General features: G+C 36.1%; 1 protein-coding gene across 1 annotated transcript; it reads left to right on the top strand.

The window, feature by feature from the left end:
- The first annotated feature begins 2,659 nt into the window (after positions 1-2,659).
- LOC113320846 (probable receptor-like protein kinase At1g49730) lies at positions 2,660-5,087 on the top strand. Its single transcript, XM_026568742.1, has 7 exons — positions 2,660-2,843; positions 3,246-3,501; positions 3,796-3,848; positions 3,931-3,998; positions 4,206-4,295; positions 4,388-4,463; positions 4,540-5,087. The coding sequence occupies exons 1-7, from the start codon at positions 2,771-2,773 to the stop codon at positions 4,824-4,826; spliced, it is 903 nt and encodes a 300-aa protein (XP_026424527.1). The 5' UTR covers positions 2,660-2,770; the 3' UTR covers positions 4,827-5,087.
- The last annotated feature ends 14,532 nt before the right edge of the window (positions 5,088-19,619 follow it).

The raw sequence follows: 19,619 nt of genomic DNA, 5'->3' as shown, positions 1-19,619 counted from the left end.
TATACTTCTGTTCATTACTCTTTTGTGTATGATATTGTAGTAATCAAACTAGAAGAGGATGTTCTGAATTTATCGCCAGACTATGATGGAAAATAGGTATGGATGGAACTGTACAATCACTGAGATTTCGATATTTATCATGTCTGATGCCGACTATGGACTGTGTGAAACCTAGTGTTTCATATCTAATTTCTTAAACGTCAATTTTTGGAATTACTAAAGTAATGGTATGTAATTTGTTTCTTTGAATTTGGAGTGTAACATTTAAGAGTTGAAGATTTTGTTAAAACTAAACAGTTTGCAAGCTAATATTTGATCATATTTTCAGTGTTTATGAATTTCAGATTACTATATTTTTTATTTCCTGAATTCGAGTATCAGTTTACCCATAAATATTTCTACAAAACATCGGACGCAGAAATTGGTCGAGTCATGACAATTCAGCATTGGCGCGCTAGCTCAATGCTTCAAACAATGGGTTACTATATTTTAAACAAACTTGAATTAGACTACACAATCCAGTTGTGAAGCACGAGTTACTATGTAGTCTGTATAAATAAAGGAATCTTATAACTGAAATTCTCAATCCATAACACTCTGGTGTCCTAGTTGCTAAGCTGCCGTTGTCCTCTAAAACCTAGGTTTTTTAGTGCAACTAAATTAGGTTACATGACTTAGAGGAATTCACTTAGGGATTCATGAATGTCGATCAAACTAATTTTTACATGATAGTTCTTGTTTCCGGATCTTGATCTTATTGGTTATTGTAATTCACGGACTATATATCAGCAACAAGATAGATAAAAATCTTAAAATTCTATTCTCTCATACTTTATGGTTCTACAAGATAGATATCTAAACTATAGAGTTTATGTTTTCTTTTACAATAAATATGGACAGACCAAAGGTTTGCGTACCTGATTGTGTACAAGAGCTCTTGGACGATCTCAAAAATCAACATTTAAAATCAACTCAGTATGTATCAAGATTAAAAGATTAGAATTCTAACAAGCACAAGACTTCTGATATGTATTTCAAGATATGAATTCCACAAGAACAAGTCTTATAAGATCACAATCAATTGGTCTCTAAGACTATCTAGGTTGATTACATACAACTTGTGATATTCTTATTATAAATATAAAACATTTGATATGGAAAAGAAAATAACATATGACATCCGAATTTTGTTAATAAGGAAAACCGCAATATGGATAAAATCTCCGAGAACTAGTCCATTTTGAACACGCACTGTATTAAACCATCACCAATACTAGCCTACATATCATCATTTGGTCTGGAATGTAGTTGAGACCGAATTCATCCTCGTTGGAACTTGACTTAAGTCATGCTCTTTACATCTCTAGACCCACCATAAGTATACGCGGTTGATTCCCTTAGCTGATGTCCTTTACATCTTAAGAGTTTCTTAAGAGAAAACTTTAATACTTATTTACCTCTAGCAAAATAAAATCATATACAAGGATCTTTATTGTTTATCTACTTGTTGAATGTATTAGTTTTTATTCATACATGTTCAGGAAAGAAAAAGTTGGTATTGTACTTGGTACCCTCTTCTTTTCGAAATTGATGAAAATAAATTATGGCTTTTACTTCCAAGATTCTCCCAAAACCATTCAAGCTTGATTTTGGAGCCCAAAAATCCACCTAGAGCTATGTACAGTTCGACTAAATTGTAAACCACCTGTCATATTTTGTAGGATCTATCTGTAAATCTTCTAACACGAGGAAACCAATTTTTGTCACTGATCTGACATTTGGGAAAAATATTGGCCTATCATCCAAAACTCAAACACTCTTTTAACATCATTATAATTGTCAAGGTTCGAATATGTTGGCTCCGCTTTCACTTTCTAATGATAGCGGTATAAAAAGCTCTTTCACCCAGACACCCTTATTTCGCTAACATGCATATTTTATATGTTTTATGAAATAAAAAAGACCGTTACGAAATTGAGACTCGGTCTTGAACAATCGCAAAAAGGTACCCGAATACCAAATTGAACTCAGACCATCTACATCTTAGTTTGGTGAATTGAACTTTCTCTTGATCGCTAGAGTGCACCAGGGCCAGCTTATCATTTATTATTTTCAAACTCCTCACGTTTATTCCAAGTCAAATTTGATCCACTCTTTGGAATGCTTGATGATATATTTTTTTCACCTTAAATTACTCATCGCTAAAAATTTAAATAGACAAAGAATATTTGAGACAAAATGTTCGGAAAGAAATCAATTAGAGAGAAAAACCAAGAAATCGTGAAAAACATTTGAAGAGGAAAAGTTGTGAGGTTTTTGGTGAAGAAATCTATCAATATTTATAGTCAAATGAGATTCAACTATTGATGCTTGAAACGCCTGTCAAGCGTCTTTATCGCGCTACAGTCTCGTCGGCCGACTCGATCTGTTCGTGCCTATTCCCCATAGGGGTGCTGGTCATTTGCCATGCCCCATGGTGAAATTTGTCCACCCACTTGTACCATGGAGTGAACATATTAGAAACATCAAGTCTGAGCCAGTAATGACGACCCACGTGGCAGATGAAAAAAGGTCGGTTCGTTTACCTCTTGATTTGATTATTTTTATTTTTTACTTACTTTACCAGAAGTTCTATCTGGCTTGCTTTATTTTTACTCCACCAAACTTTGCACTTTGGCGGAATCAATGGAGATATATTATATGGGTCATCTCATCATGTTCTACAAGATAACTACAATCCTTTTTCCAGAAGTTGTTTCAGAAAAGGGGAATGTATCAGCTTGTTTCATCTTGCTCTCCTTCTTCTTCGTGTATTAATCAATGTTACTGTGTTGGTGACACAGGTATTATTTAGTTGACTGTAGCTACTGAAGATCTGATTTCGAAATTCATTCATTTTATTGAATTATTAGTGTTAGATCTTGATAACTCATTGGATGTTTTGTTTTAATTCTTCCTGAACTATGAGTTGAATTGATAATTAGGATTGATATAGTATTTTACGTCAGATCTTAAGAATGCCACTGTAGGTGTCGACGTAAGATTTGACCTAATTTCGGATGACAATGTAATGGAAATTGGAAGACATTGTAAATTAAATCTTGCTTGGGAGACTTTTTTTCTTAGAGTCTATTTTATCCACCACAAGAAGTAATTGTGTGAATTTATTTGTGTGATTATACTGAATTACTAATTTTTGTAAGACTTGCTTATTGTGTGTGAGTTGTGACGGTCAATTTCTTCAGGTCCACTACCTTTTGTTAGGCGTTTCTCTCTAGAGGATATAAAAAGGGCTACTGGTGGATTTCGCAGAATCATTAGTAATTACTCTCAAGGGTCTGTTTACAAAGCTCAGTTTCGTGATGGCCTCCTTGCTTTGGTAAAAGAAGTGACAGCTCTTCATGAAGGAAAGGATGCCTTTCTTCAGGAAGTGAAGCTCCTGCGCCGCTTACATCATCGACATTTAGTTTCACTTAGAGGGTTTGCCACTGGTCCGGAGAGGTACAACGTTCGTAAGCTGATATACGTTTAAGCTTTTCCTGTAAAGTCATATTATCTTTGCTTTTCTTGCTATTAATATTATTATTCAAGCATCAAGGATTTTTTGCAAATTGAAAAAACTTAAATGCAAAAGCCAAAGGTCTGAAGTTCTAGACTCAAATTTTTTTCACTAGAAGATGTATCCTAGTGGTTTTATGGCAAAATGTCTTTTCTCCATGTTTGTTTGTGTCTTTCCAGATTGAAAATGACATCATTATTAATAACCTTTTTTGTTCCTAATTTGATTGTTATTAGGTTTCTTGTTTTTGAGTACCCAGAGCATGGGAGCCTAAAGGAGCATCTAAATGGTACCTTCGAAGCAAAACTAGTACTATTATTTTGGAACTCTTGGTTTCGTTTTAGTTGATTGACAGAGTAGCTCTTGGACAGACCCTCTTAAGACTCCCTTGAGCTGGAGGACTCGTCTGCAGATTGCTATCGGAGTAACAGCAGCATTGGTAGGTGTTTCAGTCACCATTTTACGTTTGATCACACCTGATAGGTTTGAAAACTGGGTCAGTCTGCTTGACCATGCAATCAAGGGGAAAGCCCCTGAAATATCTAAGATCAAAATTTCTTTTGTTAGACTATATCCATCCATATACCATAAACTGTTAATGTTATGTAGTAGGGTCTCTTAAGTGATTCTTGTTATCTAATTGCAGGAGTACTTGAACTTTTTTTGCGAGCCACCTATAAATCATGTCTCCATCAGTTCAAGTAATGTTTTATTGGATGAGAATTTCGTTGCAAAGGTAAGGCGTATTAGGATTTGACAGTTTATGTAACCACCAAAAGTTCTATCTATTTCTTGACAGGTTGCATTGTTTTTTTTGCTTGCTTGCAGCTCTCTGGTATTGCTTTTCTTGGTTCTCCTGGAAATCATATTGGAATGTCACATTCGCATGCCTCATGCTCTGAAGGTAAACTTGCATTACAACACTTAATTAGAAAGAATCTTTGATGTTATAATCTTCAAGTTACCATCCACTCTCACAGGACATATGGATCAGGATTGCAAAGACATGATCTTCCAGCTTGGTGTGCTAATTCTTGAGCTAATAACTGGTCAATCTTCGGAGAAGGAAGGCGGTAACTTGGTTCGATGGGTCCAAGAATCTAAATTTATCGGGTCTGTTGATAAAATTGTAGACCCTGATCTTGGAAATAGTTATGATTCGAAAGAGCTAAAAAGTCTTTTAGCTGTTGCAAGGTTTTGTACCAAAACAGGAGATAAGCCAACAGTCTCTATTCAGCTGATACTTAGGTATCTCCAAGGAAAGTAGAGTGAGGTTACACTTCCCTGATACTTCCCAACGTTGAACTGTATATTGGTGGTGACAGAGTCGAAATCTCAAGAAATTACTGTAAAATGTAGAAAATGACACATTCTTTACGGCTCACATTTAGACTTACAATTGTTTGTTAATCGAGTCTTATTATAATTGTTTGGATTTGTAAGATCTACTGACTCTGCAACATCTTTAATAACTCTTTTAGGCCCTCCATGGTCACCTTGAAAAGCTTTATATAAGCATGTTCTCAGATATCTGCCTCAGCTAATTTTCATGCTTTTAGTTTCTTAAAATCTTAATACTAAAGAAATTTTTTCTTATGGCTTGGGAATTCTGATAAATTCTTTACCACCTCCTCCAACTCATACTTTTGGAAAACGGATCCAAAACCAAAATAGCAGTGCTGAGTATCATGCTTTGATTTCTTCGGTACCATATAAATTTTGATTTATTCATATATCTACAAGTAATAACTTTTGTACATCTTTGTTTTGAACTGGAACTTTTTTAAATCAGCCTAAACACAGACAAATTATAATATGAATCAAACAGCTTTTAACTCTCACCTGTCTAAACTATATAAGTTGTGGAGTAAGCATGAGAAACCAACGTGTATATTCATACCATCCTGTTTACAAGGGAAACCATCCGAGACGAAGGAGCCAATTGGGGTGTAGTCATCGGCGAAGATCGACAGATGGGACAGCTCGGATGCTGCAGCAACCAAGGATCAACACACTTGAGATGGAATAGGTGGCCGCAGTTCGGTAATAGGCGCAGTGTGTCGGTGTTATCGTACTCTTCCAAGCAGATCGAGCAGCACGAGCTAGCGTTGTGTTTGTTTCGGGTTGTAACTTCTGCGTAGACGAGTTCTGGATAGTTGTCGAGGATGGCTTTATCCAAGCCTACGCCGATACTAACCGATTGGTCAGTTAGAATTTGTTGAGGTGGTTGCGTTGGATTTCGGATGCCTGCACAGTAATGGTAAGCAATGGCAGTGGTAACAATGATGCCGAGGACACCAACTGTGATCCCAACGAAGTAGAAGAATTCACCGGCTCTGGGTTCCCCATCAGAGAGGGTGGCATTGTTCATCTCTAAACGAAATGAGTGAAGAGAAGGTGGATAGGTTGATATGTATATTTAATATAAAAGAAAATAAATAAATAGTTGTATCAAAAAAAAAAAAAAAAAACATAAAACACAGTACGAGGTTGAGCAGTAACTCCATAAGTTGGAGAGACAACCTTTGACTTGGGAAAGTGCCAGAATAGTGGAGAAGCATAAGAAGAACAGACAGAGACGGAGATTAATATAATAATCTAAGAGACAACTCAAGACAGAGTATGCAATGATCTAGTCCAACACATTGTTTTGCTGTTAAACTGCGAGGGCACTATTTAGAATTTTCAACAAGAACTTCCATATTATGGTTTATGGCCTTAATATATATGAATATGATACTAACCAGGTATGGATTGCTGCGCAGAAGAGCATAAATTAATATGTCCATCGGTGGATCTTTTTTACATAGTGATTTAACTTGTGTAGTTTGACCGCATTGGATTATATATTCATGTAATTGCGATTATATAATGCTTATCGATGGATAGGATGGTTGACTATTTTAGGCTGGCGAACACATACAAAAAGGACTGTTAAGCGATAGATATGGATTCCAAGTAAGTTTAGAGCGAGAAGAAACTAAAATAAGCTTGCACATCTTAAATGTAAAACCCTGATCATATTTTATGCTTCCATGTTTAAACTTCTAATCATTGTTTAGTAATTAATTGCCAATCAAAATTGAAATTAGTATAAAATATTTATTTATTTTTGGACAGAAAAAAGGCAGATTATAGTAAGAATTAGCCATAATTGAAAAGATGAAGGCTAATGAAAAGAGAACAAATTAGTTGTTACCGATCACAACATCCCAATTACAAATTAAAGTACTCAAAGAGTAATCTTCAAAAAATTTGGTGGCTATAGACCAGCGAAATAAAGTACGCTTAACTAATACTATCAACGCCTTCTCGAGTATTCGTATAGTCGACAATTAAGTTCCTTCCAAATGTTCCACCAAATTGTGAAAAAAATGAGTCTCCAAATCTTCTTCACCGTATGGCTGCTCTTCTTATTAGACCACTTCTAAATACTTGCATCAACGTTTTCTGTAAAAACCCATCTCACCTCGAAGCCATCCAAGAAATAATGCCACACCTTCCTAATTTCGGAACAATGCAAGTACACACGGTTGTTTGTTTCTTCTTCAGTTGCACACAATAGGCATTGCCTTGAGTTTACTTTTCCAGCTCTGAATAAATAGTCTAGAGTTGGAACCCCTTTATGACACAAAATCCATACCAAAAAAGATACTTATTTTTGGATTCCAAACTTGTTTAGGGAAACATAAGAAACCCATCTAAATCTAGAGATGTATAGCGGCTAGAAACAGATAAATTGGAACCGAAGTTCCACAGTTTAGCATCATCCACGGTAGAGTCTAGAACTGAATTAGAGAAATTTCCTAATTGCATAAATCGTCAACATTCCCAATCTCGTTCTCATTTTAGTCTTCTTTTAAAGTTACAATTCCAAGCTCCCTCATTTGAAATCATGTCTCCAAGAGTAGCATTCTTGGTTCTAGAAATTCTATATAAATAGCGGGGTATCTCTCTTTTAAACCGACGTCTTCAATCCATTTGTCTGTCCAGAAACGAATACTTGTTTCATTGTGCAGGAATAGTCTACTACCTAAAATAAGCTGGTTTTATGTACAAATTATACATGAAAACAACCTATTATTTTGAAACGGAGGGAGTAGCATTTTCAATGGCATAATATTTTGGTTTAAAGATGCCCGCCCAAAGACTATATTGAATACTTCTTTCATCGTTTACTAAACCAGAAGGTTGTCTGATATGCTTACAGACTCTGAATGCATTTATATACTACCCTAAAATAGCACTGCTGAGTATCATGCTTTGATTTCTTCTGCACCATATTAATTTTGATTTGTTCATATATCTACAAGTAATAACTTTTGTACAACATCTTTGTTTTCTTTTTGTTTGAACTGGAACCTTTTTAAATCAGCCTAAACACAGACAAATTATAACATGAATCAATAAGCTTTCAACTCTCACCTGTATAAACTACTCCGTATATAAATTGTGGAGCAGACAAGTAAGCATGAGAAACCAACGTGTAGATTCATACCATCCTGTTTACAAGGGAAACCATGTGAGACGAAGGAGCCAATTGGGGTGTAGTCATCGGCGAAGATCGACAGATAGGACAGCTAGGATGCTGCAGCAACCAAGGATCAACACACTTGAGATGGAAAAGGTGGCCGCAGTTCGGTAAGAGGCGCAGCATGTCGTTGTTAGCGTAGTCTGCCAAGCAGATCGAGCAGCACGAGCTAGCGTTGTGTTTGTTGTTTTGGGTTGTAACTTCTGCGTAGAGGAGTTCTGGATAGTTGTCGAGGATGGCTTCATCCAAGCCTACGCCAATACTAACCGACTGGTCACTTAGAATTTGTTGAGGTGGTTGTGTTGGATTTTGGTTGCGCGCACAGTAATGGTAAGCAATGACAATGCTAACAATGATGCCGAGGACACCAACTGTGATCCCAATGAAGTAGAAGAATCCACCGGCACCGGGTTCCTCATCAGAGAGGGTTGCACTGTTCATCTCTAAACGGAAACGACTGGAAAGAAGGTGGATATGATGGTTATTAAATATAAAAAAATAGATGAATAGAAAACATAAAACAAAGTACGAGGTTGAGCAGTAACTCCATAAGTCGGAGAGACAACCCTTGACTTGGGAAACTGGCAGGATAGTGGAGAAGCATAAGAAGAAGACAGGGAGAGAAAGAGATTAATATAATAATCTTAGAGGAACGTTAATTTTTTGGACGCTGCCTAACTCAAGGCAGAGTAGTCTGACACATGGTTTTGCTGTTAAAGCTCCTCATTTTTTTCTGCCGGATAATTACTCGGTTTGGGGACGAGACTTGAGAGAATTCGACGGCATTATTTAAAATTTTCTATAAGAATTTCTATTATGGTTTATGGTCTGAATATATTTCTAACCTGGTATGGATCATATATAGTGTGAGGAGGGATTTATGGACACTCTTATAAGTACATGATATCATATATGATTTGCACATTTTTTTTTCCGTAAAACTCAAACCACGATGAATAGAAAAGCAATGTCTCAATGAAAGATTCTTTATATAACACTCGATATTTTTATAAAAAAGAAAGAAAAAAAAAAGAAAAACTTCCACCAAAAATGAGCATAATCCTATTTTGAACATCAAAAATTTTAAACGAACCGAGAAAATAGACCACTCCAAAACCGCTAGACATAACAAAACCTAAAAATGGGACCATCTGCTATTCTTCACAGGCCCCACCGTGATCACACCAAAAAAAATTGTGAGACAAAAAGTGATATGCGGTTTTGGTGTGGTATGTTTTCTCGGTTTGTTTAGAATCACCCTTTGAACAATTATGGAAGCTCTCAGTTAACCATCTTAGGTTACCGAGGCATGTATTTATATTGAGTTATATATGTGTATTAGTTACATGGACTTTAATACAAGGATCCCACATACATATGGACCTATATACGGACTTTACATGGACATATATTCTACACCCCTCCTCAAGCTGTACACGGTGGAAGACAAGGTGAAAGCTTGCTACATAAACCTTGCAATCGATAAGCCTTTAGTAAATAGATCTGCAAGTTGATATGCTCAGTAGAGATATAGCACAGTTGCAAAGACCCAGAAGATATCCTTTCACGAACAAAATGGTAATGAATCTGTATATGCTTGGAACGATAACGTTGTATCGGATTAAGGGCAAGGTATGTAGCACTGATGTTATCACAATAGACAATAGGAGCTTGCGATAGGGAGACACCAAGATAATGCAATAAATACTCAATCCAAATAAGTTCAGCAGAAGTAGATGATAAAGCACGATACTCAGCTTCAGTACTACTGGTAGAGACAGTGGGTTGTTTCTTGGAACCCCAAGAGATGAGATTTCTGCCTAAGAACACACAATGACCTGTGGTAGAGCGAGAAGTATCAGGATCACCAACCCAATCAGCATCAGAGTATGACGTGACCTGCAAGGAAGAATCACGCCAAAAACAAATGCCATGACCCAATTTACCCTTGAGATAACGAAGAATTCGTTTAACTTCCCTGAAGTGATCATGAGTTGGCTTGTGCATAAACTGACTAACTTGGTTGACTGCATAGGTGATATCAGGTCGTGTCATGCTTAAATATTGTAAACCACCAGGTAAGCTTCGATATAAAGTAATATCAGGAAACAAAATACCATCACCAGATGTTGGCTTAGAGCGAGGAGCCACAGGAGTATACACTGGTTTGGATTCAGCAAGATCAACACATTTTAAAAGATCCAAAGTGTACCTCTTTTGGGTAAGAACAAGATCAGAGGAAGTTCTAGTAGCTTCCAAACCAAGAAAGTAGTTTAAGTCACCCAAATCTGTCATAGCAAACTGAGTTTGAAGCGTTGGCAGTAGAGCTTGAATACCTTGAGTGTGACTACCAGTTAAAATAATGTTGTCCACATAGAGTAGAAGAATAATGATGCCCATACCAGACTGCATGACAAACATAGAGTGATCAGATTAAGAGGATTTAAATCCAAGTTCTGTAAGAAATAAAGCAAAACGATGAAACCAAGCACGGGGTGCCTGTTTCAATACATACAATGCCTTGTGTAACAAACAAACATGATCAGGAAATCGAGGATCCACAAATCCTTGAAGCTGTTCCATATAAACTTCTTGATCAAAAGACCCATGTAGAAAGGCATTTTTAACATCTATCTTCTTAATAGGCCAAGAGGAAGAGACTGCCAAACTGAGAACCAAGCGAATAGTCACAGGTTTCACAACTGGACTAAATGTTTCATCATAATCAATCCCATGTTGTTGAGAGAACCCTTTAGCAACCAAGCGAGCCTTTCGGCGATCAAGTGATCCATCAGATTTCTGTTTTACTCTATAAACCCATTTACAACCAATAATATTCATTCTCGAGCGACAAGGAACAAGAGACCATGTGCCATTACGCAATAACGCGTTAATCTCCTCAAGCATAGCTTCCCATCATTCTGAAGACTTGGAAGCCATAGTAAAACATGATGGTTCCGTAGGTAAAGAGTTATACTCAGCGGCAAAACTGCATAGTATTGGATACCGAGTAGAGAAACAACCTTTGAAGCTTCTAGGTTGAATAGTATGATCCTTGAGTCTGGTAATCATAGGATGTACACTTGTAGTCGACGAAGGTGGCTCTTGTATAATAGGCAAGTCTAAAGAAGACGATGCAAAGGATACACAATTTGGAGAAAAAGATGGGGAAGATGGATCAACAAAAAAAAGATAATCTGGTAGGTGATAATAATGGCGTACTAGAGTTTTGAGAAGATGCAGGAGTAGTTGGTGAAGTAGGCATATGAGAAGATGGAATGGGCGATGTAGGAGTTGGTGAGATCGGAGTAACATGGGCTGAAGTAGTGGACAACTCAGGAGTAGAGAGAGTATGTGCTAAATGTGGAGCTGGAGAAAGATGTGTAGCTGCAACTGTATTTGGCCAGCTTAACAGAGTGCGCGTAGCAGGAGCTGAAGACAAAATGTTGAGTTTAACACTGGCATCAATAGGATATGGAAAGACAGACTCATCAAAAATTACGTGTACTTGAAACTTTTAAGCATTTGTATCCCTTATGTTTATCACTGTAACCAATAAACACACAAGGAAGTATTTTCGGCTGCAATTTGTGTTAGCGGAAATGAGATAGTATAGGATAACAACGACATACAAAAGCTTTTAGAAAATCATATTCCGGAGCTCTATTATGCACATCAAAATAAGGAGTATTATTTGACAAAATAGGAGTGGGAAGTCGATTAATCAAGTAGACAGGAGTAGCATAGAATTCAACCCAAAAACATTCAGGTAAACCACTTTGAAGCATAAGAGCACGACCAGTTTCAGTGATGTGTCATATTTTCCACTTAGCAAGACCATTTTGTTGCGGTGTGTTAGGACAGGAAGACCGACTTTGAATGCCATTAGCAACCAAATAAGATTTTAATGGATTAGCATACTCAGTACCACCATCAGATTGCAAAACAAGAATGAATGTTGAAAATTGTTTTTCAATCATAGCTTTGAAGTCCAAAAAACAGCGAAACACTTGAGTTTTATCGGATCATAAATATAGCCAAGTAAAACGAGAATATTCATCAACAAAAATAAGAAAATAACGAAAGCCACAGTTGAATGGAAAAGGTGCAGGACCCCATAAATCCGTACGAATAACAACACCAATTTTAGTAGAATAGGTAGTTCTTGACAGGAAAGGAAGACAATGGTGCTTGGAACCTACACAACTAGCACAAATATATTGAAAAAGGGGAAATACTAGACGTAAAATATAAAGATTGACTAGACTTAAGAGACTGAAATACACGATTATTAGGATGACCTAGACGCATATGCCATACTGCTGGACTTGTACGAACGCCAATTGTAGTGGCAGAAAAAGCTAATGAAGTGGATGATCTGAGAGAACGATGAGTGTTGTTGAGAATGGGATACATGTCATCTTCAAACAGAAGAAAATAACGAAAGCCACGGTTGAATGGAAAAGGTGCAGGACCCCATAAATCCGTGTGAATAACAACACCAATTTTATTAGAATAGGTAGTTCTTGAAAGGAAAGGAAGACAATGGTGCTTGGCACCTACACAACTAGCACAAATAGATTGAAAATGGGAAAGACTAGACGTAAAATATAAAGATTGACTAGACTTAAGAGACTGAAATACACGATTATTAGGATGACCTAGACGCATATTCTATACTGCAGGACTCGTACGAACGCCAATTGTAGTGGCAGAAAAAGATGATGAAGTGGATGACCTGGGAGAACGATGAGTGCTGTTGAGAATGGGATACATGCCATCTTCAATCTTTCCCTTGTACGTAGGATTTCCCGTTCGTCGATCCTGAATACAAAAGCCAAATTTATCAAAAAAAAAAACACAATCAGAATCACGGGTGAGCTGTCCAACAGAGACTAAATTTTGGCAATTGAAGGCACATGAAGAGTATTTTTCGGTACAAGAGGTTATGGTGATATCACAAGTCCCTGTTGTTAGAGCACTGCTCGGTCGAACTCGCATGCGTTGCTATATCAAGCATGTTTGTCAATGTTAGTGATCAAAAATGTAAGTCTTGATTTCTAGTCTACTAATATCTAAGTCTCAGACTAGGATAGAAAGTGTAATTGAACTCAAGACTCCATGGCGATCATCATATAAAGACGAAGAACTACTCAAAGGAACTGGTGGAACTTCATCTACTAAAAGGAATGTGGATACTTGAACTTATCTATCACTCAAAAGTATATCTACTCTATCTCCTAGACAAAAGTCGTTTGCTATATAGACTTTGATTATACACATTTGTTATTTCGAATCGAGTTTATCTCGCTTATCTATTTCTCGAAATATGTGTTGGTAAGATTTCGCTTTGTCCAAGTTCATCTTTACTATTGACGAAAGTCATGTTGAGTTTCAATTACTTGAAAATTGCTTTGACGAAAAATAGTGTGTGAACAACAACTATATAACGTCCTCTAAGAATGTTTCAATGATTGAAATGGGAGTTTAGATTATATAACCATGGTTGGATATAATCATTGTGTGGTAACTCATACATGTATAAGTCCTTATTCCTTGAACCAAAGTATGCGTACTTTGCTGCTCAGGAAAACTGGAACTAGAGTCCGCGAACCCAGTCCGCGTACTGACGGAGGTTCTCTTCCCGAGAAAATCTGCTGGAGTTTGTGAACTATTTACAAACTTATTCCGGGTACTTAAGTCCGCGTACCAGTCCGCATACTTAAGTTGGTTATTTTCTAAAAACGATTATTCGTAAACTTAAATTATGTTAACTAAGGAATGCAAGTTTGCAAACCGTGGCTATAACATTCATGAATCGATTCGAGTGAATCAAATCGTTTTTGCTTCGATTGTGTCTTATATACTTCTATAAGATCTAAGCAATTGAAGAACTCTCTAACTAGTTCATTTGAGTCATTTGAACTAGTTACGAAGAAGAATATGGTTGATACGAAAGTGCTCATATGGCTAACCATTTGGTTAACTACTGTTGAACCAACTAGATGTACATGTTTGGGTATGGTTACACAAAACTAAATAAATGTGCATTTCATTTGTGTATAAAAACCTAAGTTTCGATCTAACGGTTGAACGATATTATCTTGAATCTAATCAGGTTTTCATCTAACGGTGAATATTGCTTTCTTACTAAGCTAACATTGATTGCAAACCATGATTTGAAAGACTATATAAGGGAGAACTCTAGCAACTGGGAAACCTAATCCCCACACCTCCTATGTGATACTAGTTGTATTAGCTAGAGTCGATTATCCTTTAACCTTAGGTTTATACCGAGATCCTGTAGGTTAACGACTTGAAAACTTCATTGGGATTGTGAAGCCAGACCGGTACTACTTTTCTTGTAGTTGTGTGATCTGATCTTGTTGTTTCTATCGTACTAAGTACAATCGTAAGATTGTCTTGAGATTGATTTCTCCGATAGGCAAGATATAAAAGAAGTCACAAACATCTTCGTCTCACCGTTTGTGATTCCGTAATATCTTCTTTCGCTAGTCGATTAAGATTATTGTGAGGTGATTGATAATACTGAGCTGTTCTTCGGAAATATATAAGTCTGGTTTATTAATTAGTTCTTGTTCACCTTGATTTATCAAAAGACTGAACAAAAACTAGTAGGTATTTCTGTGGGAGACAGATTTATCTATTACCGTAAACTTTTCTGTGTGATACATATTCGTTATTAAAGTCTTCGAATTTGGGTCATAACAACTCTTAGTTGTGGGTGAGATCAGCTAAGGGAATCAAGTGCGTAATATCCTGCTGGGATCAGAGCCGTAAGGAGCGAAAATGTACCTTGGATCAATGTGAGATTGATTGGGGTTCAACTACACTCCAGACTGAAGTTAGTTTGTAGTAGGCTAGTGTCTATAGAGGCTTAATACAGTGTGAGTTCAATCTAGACTAGATCCCGGGGTTTTCTGCATTTGCGGTTTCCTCGTTAACAAAAATTCTGGTGTCTATTTTATTTCTTTTCCGCATTATATTTTGTTATATAACTGAAATATCACAGGTTGTGCGTTGAATCAATCAATTGGGAAATCCAACCTTTGGTTGTTGATTGAAATTGATTGATACTTGAACATTGGTCTTTGGTACTGTTCAAGTGATTTCTCTTGTATTCAATTAGACTCGCAGATTTCTATTTGCTTGAGTAAGTATTGAATCGAGAAATAGAGATATAACTCTTTGATATACTTTTATTAAGATTGAGTCTGACTGTCTAGTTGATTCTCTTGAAAGTATATTGGAGTTTGTCTATTCAGATTGTCGAACGAATTATTGAGTGTGGTTGTTAGACTCCCGCTTTTTCAATTGGTATCAGAGAAGGCAAACACGTTTAAATACCTTACATGTATGTGTTAGTAGCGATCTGACTCTATGGACAGGAATTTTATCTCCATAACCGTACCACTAGTCTTCGATGGCTCAAACTACCTATGGTGGAAAATTGCTATGCGTGCTTTTCTTCAAGCTTGTGATTTTCAAACATGGGTACGTGTTGTTAATGGCTATGATCCTCCGGTTAATAAATAAGGTGATATATCTATACCTAAGGATATTGATAGATATAGTCCGGAAGAAATCCTTGCTGCAAAGCAAAATTCTGACGGCTTAAATGCTATCATACATGCCATTACCCCATATCTTCAGCACAATGTGACTACTTGCACTAAGTCTAAAGAAGCCTGTGATATCTTAGAAACCGTATTTGAAGGAAATACCAGTGAGAAAGAATCTAGACTTAAAAATCTAAATTCTGATTGGGAAAACCTTCGTATGGCAGATGAAGAAACATTTTATGAGTTTAATCACAAAGTGTCTGAGATTGTTAATGCATCTTTTTCATTGGGAAAGACCATTCCTGAAAAGGACCTTGTGATGAAAATTCTCAGATCGTTGCCATCTAGATACGATTCTAAGAAGCATGCCATCATTGAGGGAAATAACCTCGATGCTCTTTCCAGAAATACTCTTGTTGAAAAGTTAAAAATTCTTGATCAAGATTCTATTAGAACATCTGCATTCAATGTTGTTTCCAGCACAAGTGAAGCCTCTAACTTGTCTTGGGCCGATGAATGGTGTTCCAATGGTGTTGATTTCAATAAATCACTGATAACAGAAAGAATCAATGAATTTGTAAAAGGAAGCAATAGATATGATACACATCTTTTGTCGGCTTTTGCTTCAGATGATTCAATAGAAGAAAAATCTCTTCAAATTATCAACGTCTTGGATACGTCTGATGGTTCTAATGAACCCTCAACACTTGCAGCAGTAACATCCACCTACTCAATTTCTGATTCAAAACTTGAGTCTGACACAGATATTTTTGAATTCTTGAATAGAGAAGTTCTTCAAGAAAATCTTCAATTAAAAGCTTCATTTAAGAAACTTGAATCATCAATCCAGGTGAAAAATCTTGAGATAGATTGTCTTAATGATAAGCTCGGGAGAACCATAGTTCTAAAGGAAAAAGAGATCAATACTCTTAAGGATGATCTACGAAGATTATCTGGAAGCTCTGACAAAATTTCAGCAATGCTATTCGGTCAGAAATCCTTTGGAAACACAAATGGTTTAGGATTTAAAGGCAAAACTGCAGGCATAATCAACCCCATTGTTCCTATTGATCATGGAAGAATGAAAGTTGATGGTTGTCATAAACAGGAGGCAATTCAACAAAACAAAGAATCTTTATTGATTTGTTCGTTTTGTGGAAATGCAAATCATGTTCAAAGCACGTGTTGGAGATTCAAAAGGAACAACAAAAGAATTTCCAAACTTCAAAAGAACATGCAAGAGATGAATCTGCATAATCAACATGGTCTTCCTAAAACCAGTGCTTCCAGAGTCAGAAGAGGTAGGAAATCTGTTTATACAACAAACCTCGATAAAAGAGGGGAGCGTTTGGCTCACATCGTCACTATTTAATATCAGTGACGTTTGCATCCTCATATTTATCTTGAGAAAATGAGGTTTGCGTATATGTGTCTCAAGTGATGTATTATTAATTTTCTTTGTTAAGAAAATATTCTCCTAGCTTTATAGATCTTTAATCATTAAATCACAGAAGACTTGTTCTACTCTAGGGTTTGGGCATTCATAAGTCTATTTATAATTGTTTGTAGTTTCTTTTTCTCCCTAGAAGATACAGTTTCATGGCTCCTGTAACTAGAAGCACCACAAGTAAGGATACAGTTGAAGCAGTTAATGTGTATCTGTGTAAAGGAATCTCTTCCACAAGGGTGAAGAAAGTGAAAGCTACAAATAATGGAGAAGGTTCTTCCTCTAACTGCCTCTTATCTGTTTGTCATCTTGATAATAACTTTATAGGTTTGGTGAATGATTTAATCAAAAAAGAAATGATTTAAAATCTCGAATTCTTTCGTATTTATAGGAGATAACTCACTATGAAAAAATGTTGTCTCTAACAAAGAACACCTTGCGTGATCTAAAAAGAGAACTTCGTGAGTTGACTGATATTTCTGAAGATTTAGAGGAATTGAACGATCCCATTCTCAATGGATTTTTCAATAATGAGAAGGAATTCTCGGTAGATGCTCTGAGAAAGCTATACAATGTCTAGTAAATCTTCTTATGAGAATTTTATTCTTGTGCTTTTAGGAAGAATAACTAGAGTTTGGAATAACCATTATTGTGATTACACATAGCTATGTCCAACGTTTTCATCTTTATTGTTTTTTAGATTTATTTGCTTAAATTCTAAAAGTTATTTGGAAGATGATTTTTGCAATATTAATTTTTATGGTTTTATATATTGCAAACTTATTATGGGATATATATGTTTGCGTCCGTGAACTATGATTGTCCCATACTTTGTCAAAAGTTAAGTCTTTCGTATGTCGATATGCATGTATTGATAAAAGAATGAATGAACTTTTGACATTACAAAAGTTTTAAGCCTATTATATGTCATTATGCAAATATTGATGGAAGATAGGATGAATTTTTTTTTTTACTTTAGGATTATGTCTATTGTATGTCATTGTGCAAATAGTGATGGAAAATAGAATGAATCCTTGTCTATTCCGTGGTTTGATCTTCCCTGATCCATATTTTATGTATATAATGTGGGCCTCCGTAAGTTCTCTTATGTCGAGCATGACCAATTGAATTGATCACATTCTTGTGGTAATTTAGTTGTGTATTCCGATTGAATTAATCATGGGTTTTCTTGTGGTTAATTTAATTGAGTATTTTTGGATTCAAATTCATATTCGTATGTAATTTGTTATGTCCAAGGAAATCCTTCTTTTCTAGTGAAAGTAAGGTCACTCTTGTTGTTCTTTCGGGAATGACATTTTATGGGGGAGAGTTCTTAATTGAACTTGTGCTTAATTGCCAAATCTTTGTGGGGAGTGCGGCTGTGGAATATTATAGGGGTTATATTGTATCTTTATAAACTCCTTGATGAATGCATTTAGCTTCGGCTATATGATGGCATCTAAAAATTTGATATGTGCTTTCTTTTGGTCATGAAATGTCTTTATGGAAATTTGATTAGGATCCCACTAGTTTTCGTACTTTTGCCAATTTTATTGACAAAAAAAGGGAGAATCAATGTGTAGTTCACACTACAAATACATATGGTATTCAGATCATTATGTAAGGGGGAGTGGTTTCCATGTGAGATGGAGTATTGACTAAGGGGGAGTGATACATATCACCATAGTATTATTGTCGAAGTTGTGATACAATTGAATTTTGATGTTGTGTAATAATACTATGACATTGTATAACAATGATTGGGAATTCTTGTTTTCTCATTGTTATGACTACGGATTTTCAACAACGGTGATACTAAACTTACAACCTTTGGGATCATTGGAGTACTTGGAAGTGACGAAGATTTCGAATACTGTTGAAGAACCAAGAAAATCAGGCATGTGGAAGAGAAGCTACAAAAGTTTATTTATTAATTTTTGTATTCCATATGTATTGATAGTTTTGTCACTAAAATTGACAAAGGGGGAGATTGTTAGAGCACTTCTCGGTCGAACTCGCATGCGTTGCTATCTCAAGCATGTTTGTCAATGTTAGTGATCAAAACTATAAGTCTTGATTTCTAGTCTACTTATAGCTAAGTCTCGGACTAGGATAGAAAGTGTAGTTGAACTCAAGACTCCATGGCGATCATCATACAAAGACGAATAACTACTCAAGGAACTGGCTGAACTTCATCGACTAAAAGGTATGTGGAGACTTGAACTTATCTATCACTCAAAATTCTATCTACTCTATCTCCTATCTTGATACAAAAGTCGTTTTTCTATATAGATTTTTATTATACACATTTGCTATTTCGAGCCGAGTTTATCTCGCTTATCTATTTCTCGAAATATGTGTTGGTAAGCTTTTTCTTTGGCCAGGTTCATCTTTACTAGTGACGAAAGTCATGTTAAGTTTCAATTACTTGAAAATTGTTTTGACGAAAAATAGTGTGTGAACAACAACTATATAACATCCTCTAAGAATGTTTCAATG

This window comes from Papaver somniferum, chromosome 11 (genome assembly GCF_003573695.1).
Source record: "Papaver somniferum cultivar HN1 chromosome 11, ASM357369v1, whole genome shotgun sequence".
Taxonomy (NCBI): Eukaryota; Viridiplantae; Streptophyta; class Magnoliopsida; order Ranunculales; family Papaveraceae; genus Papaver; species Papaver somniferum.
This window is presented reverse-complemented; position numbering and strand designations above follow the sequence as displayed.

Bases quoted from the DNA above. Each gene is read 5' to 3' on its own strand.
- LOC113320846 (XM_026568742.1), top strand. From the start codon at position 2,771: ATGTATCAGCTTGTTTCATCTTGCTCTCCTTCTTCTTCGTGTATTAAT. The intron at 3,502-3,795 runs GTACAACGTTCG...GATTGTTATTAG, and splicing joins TTTGCCACTGGTCCGGAGAG to GTTTCTTGTTTTTGAGTACC. The intron at 4,296-4,387 runs GTAAGGCGTATT...GCTTGCTTGCAG, and splicing joins ATGAGAATTTCGTTGCAAAG to CTCTCTGGTATTGCTTTTCT.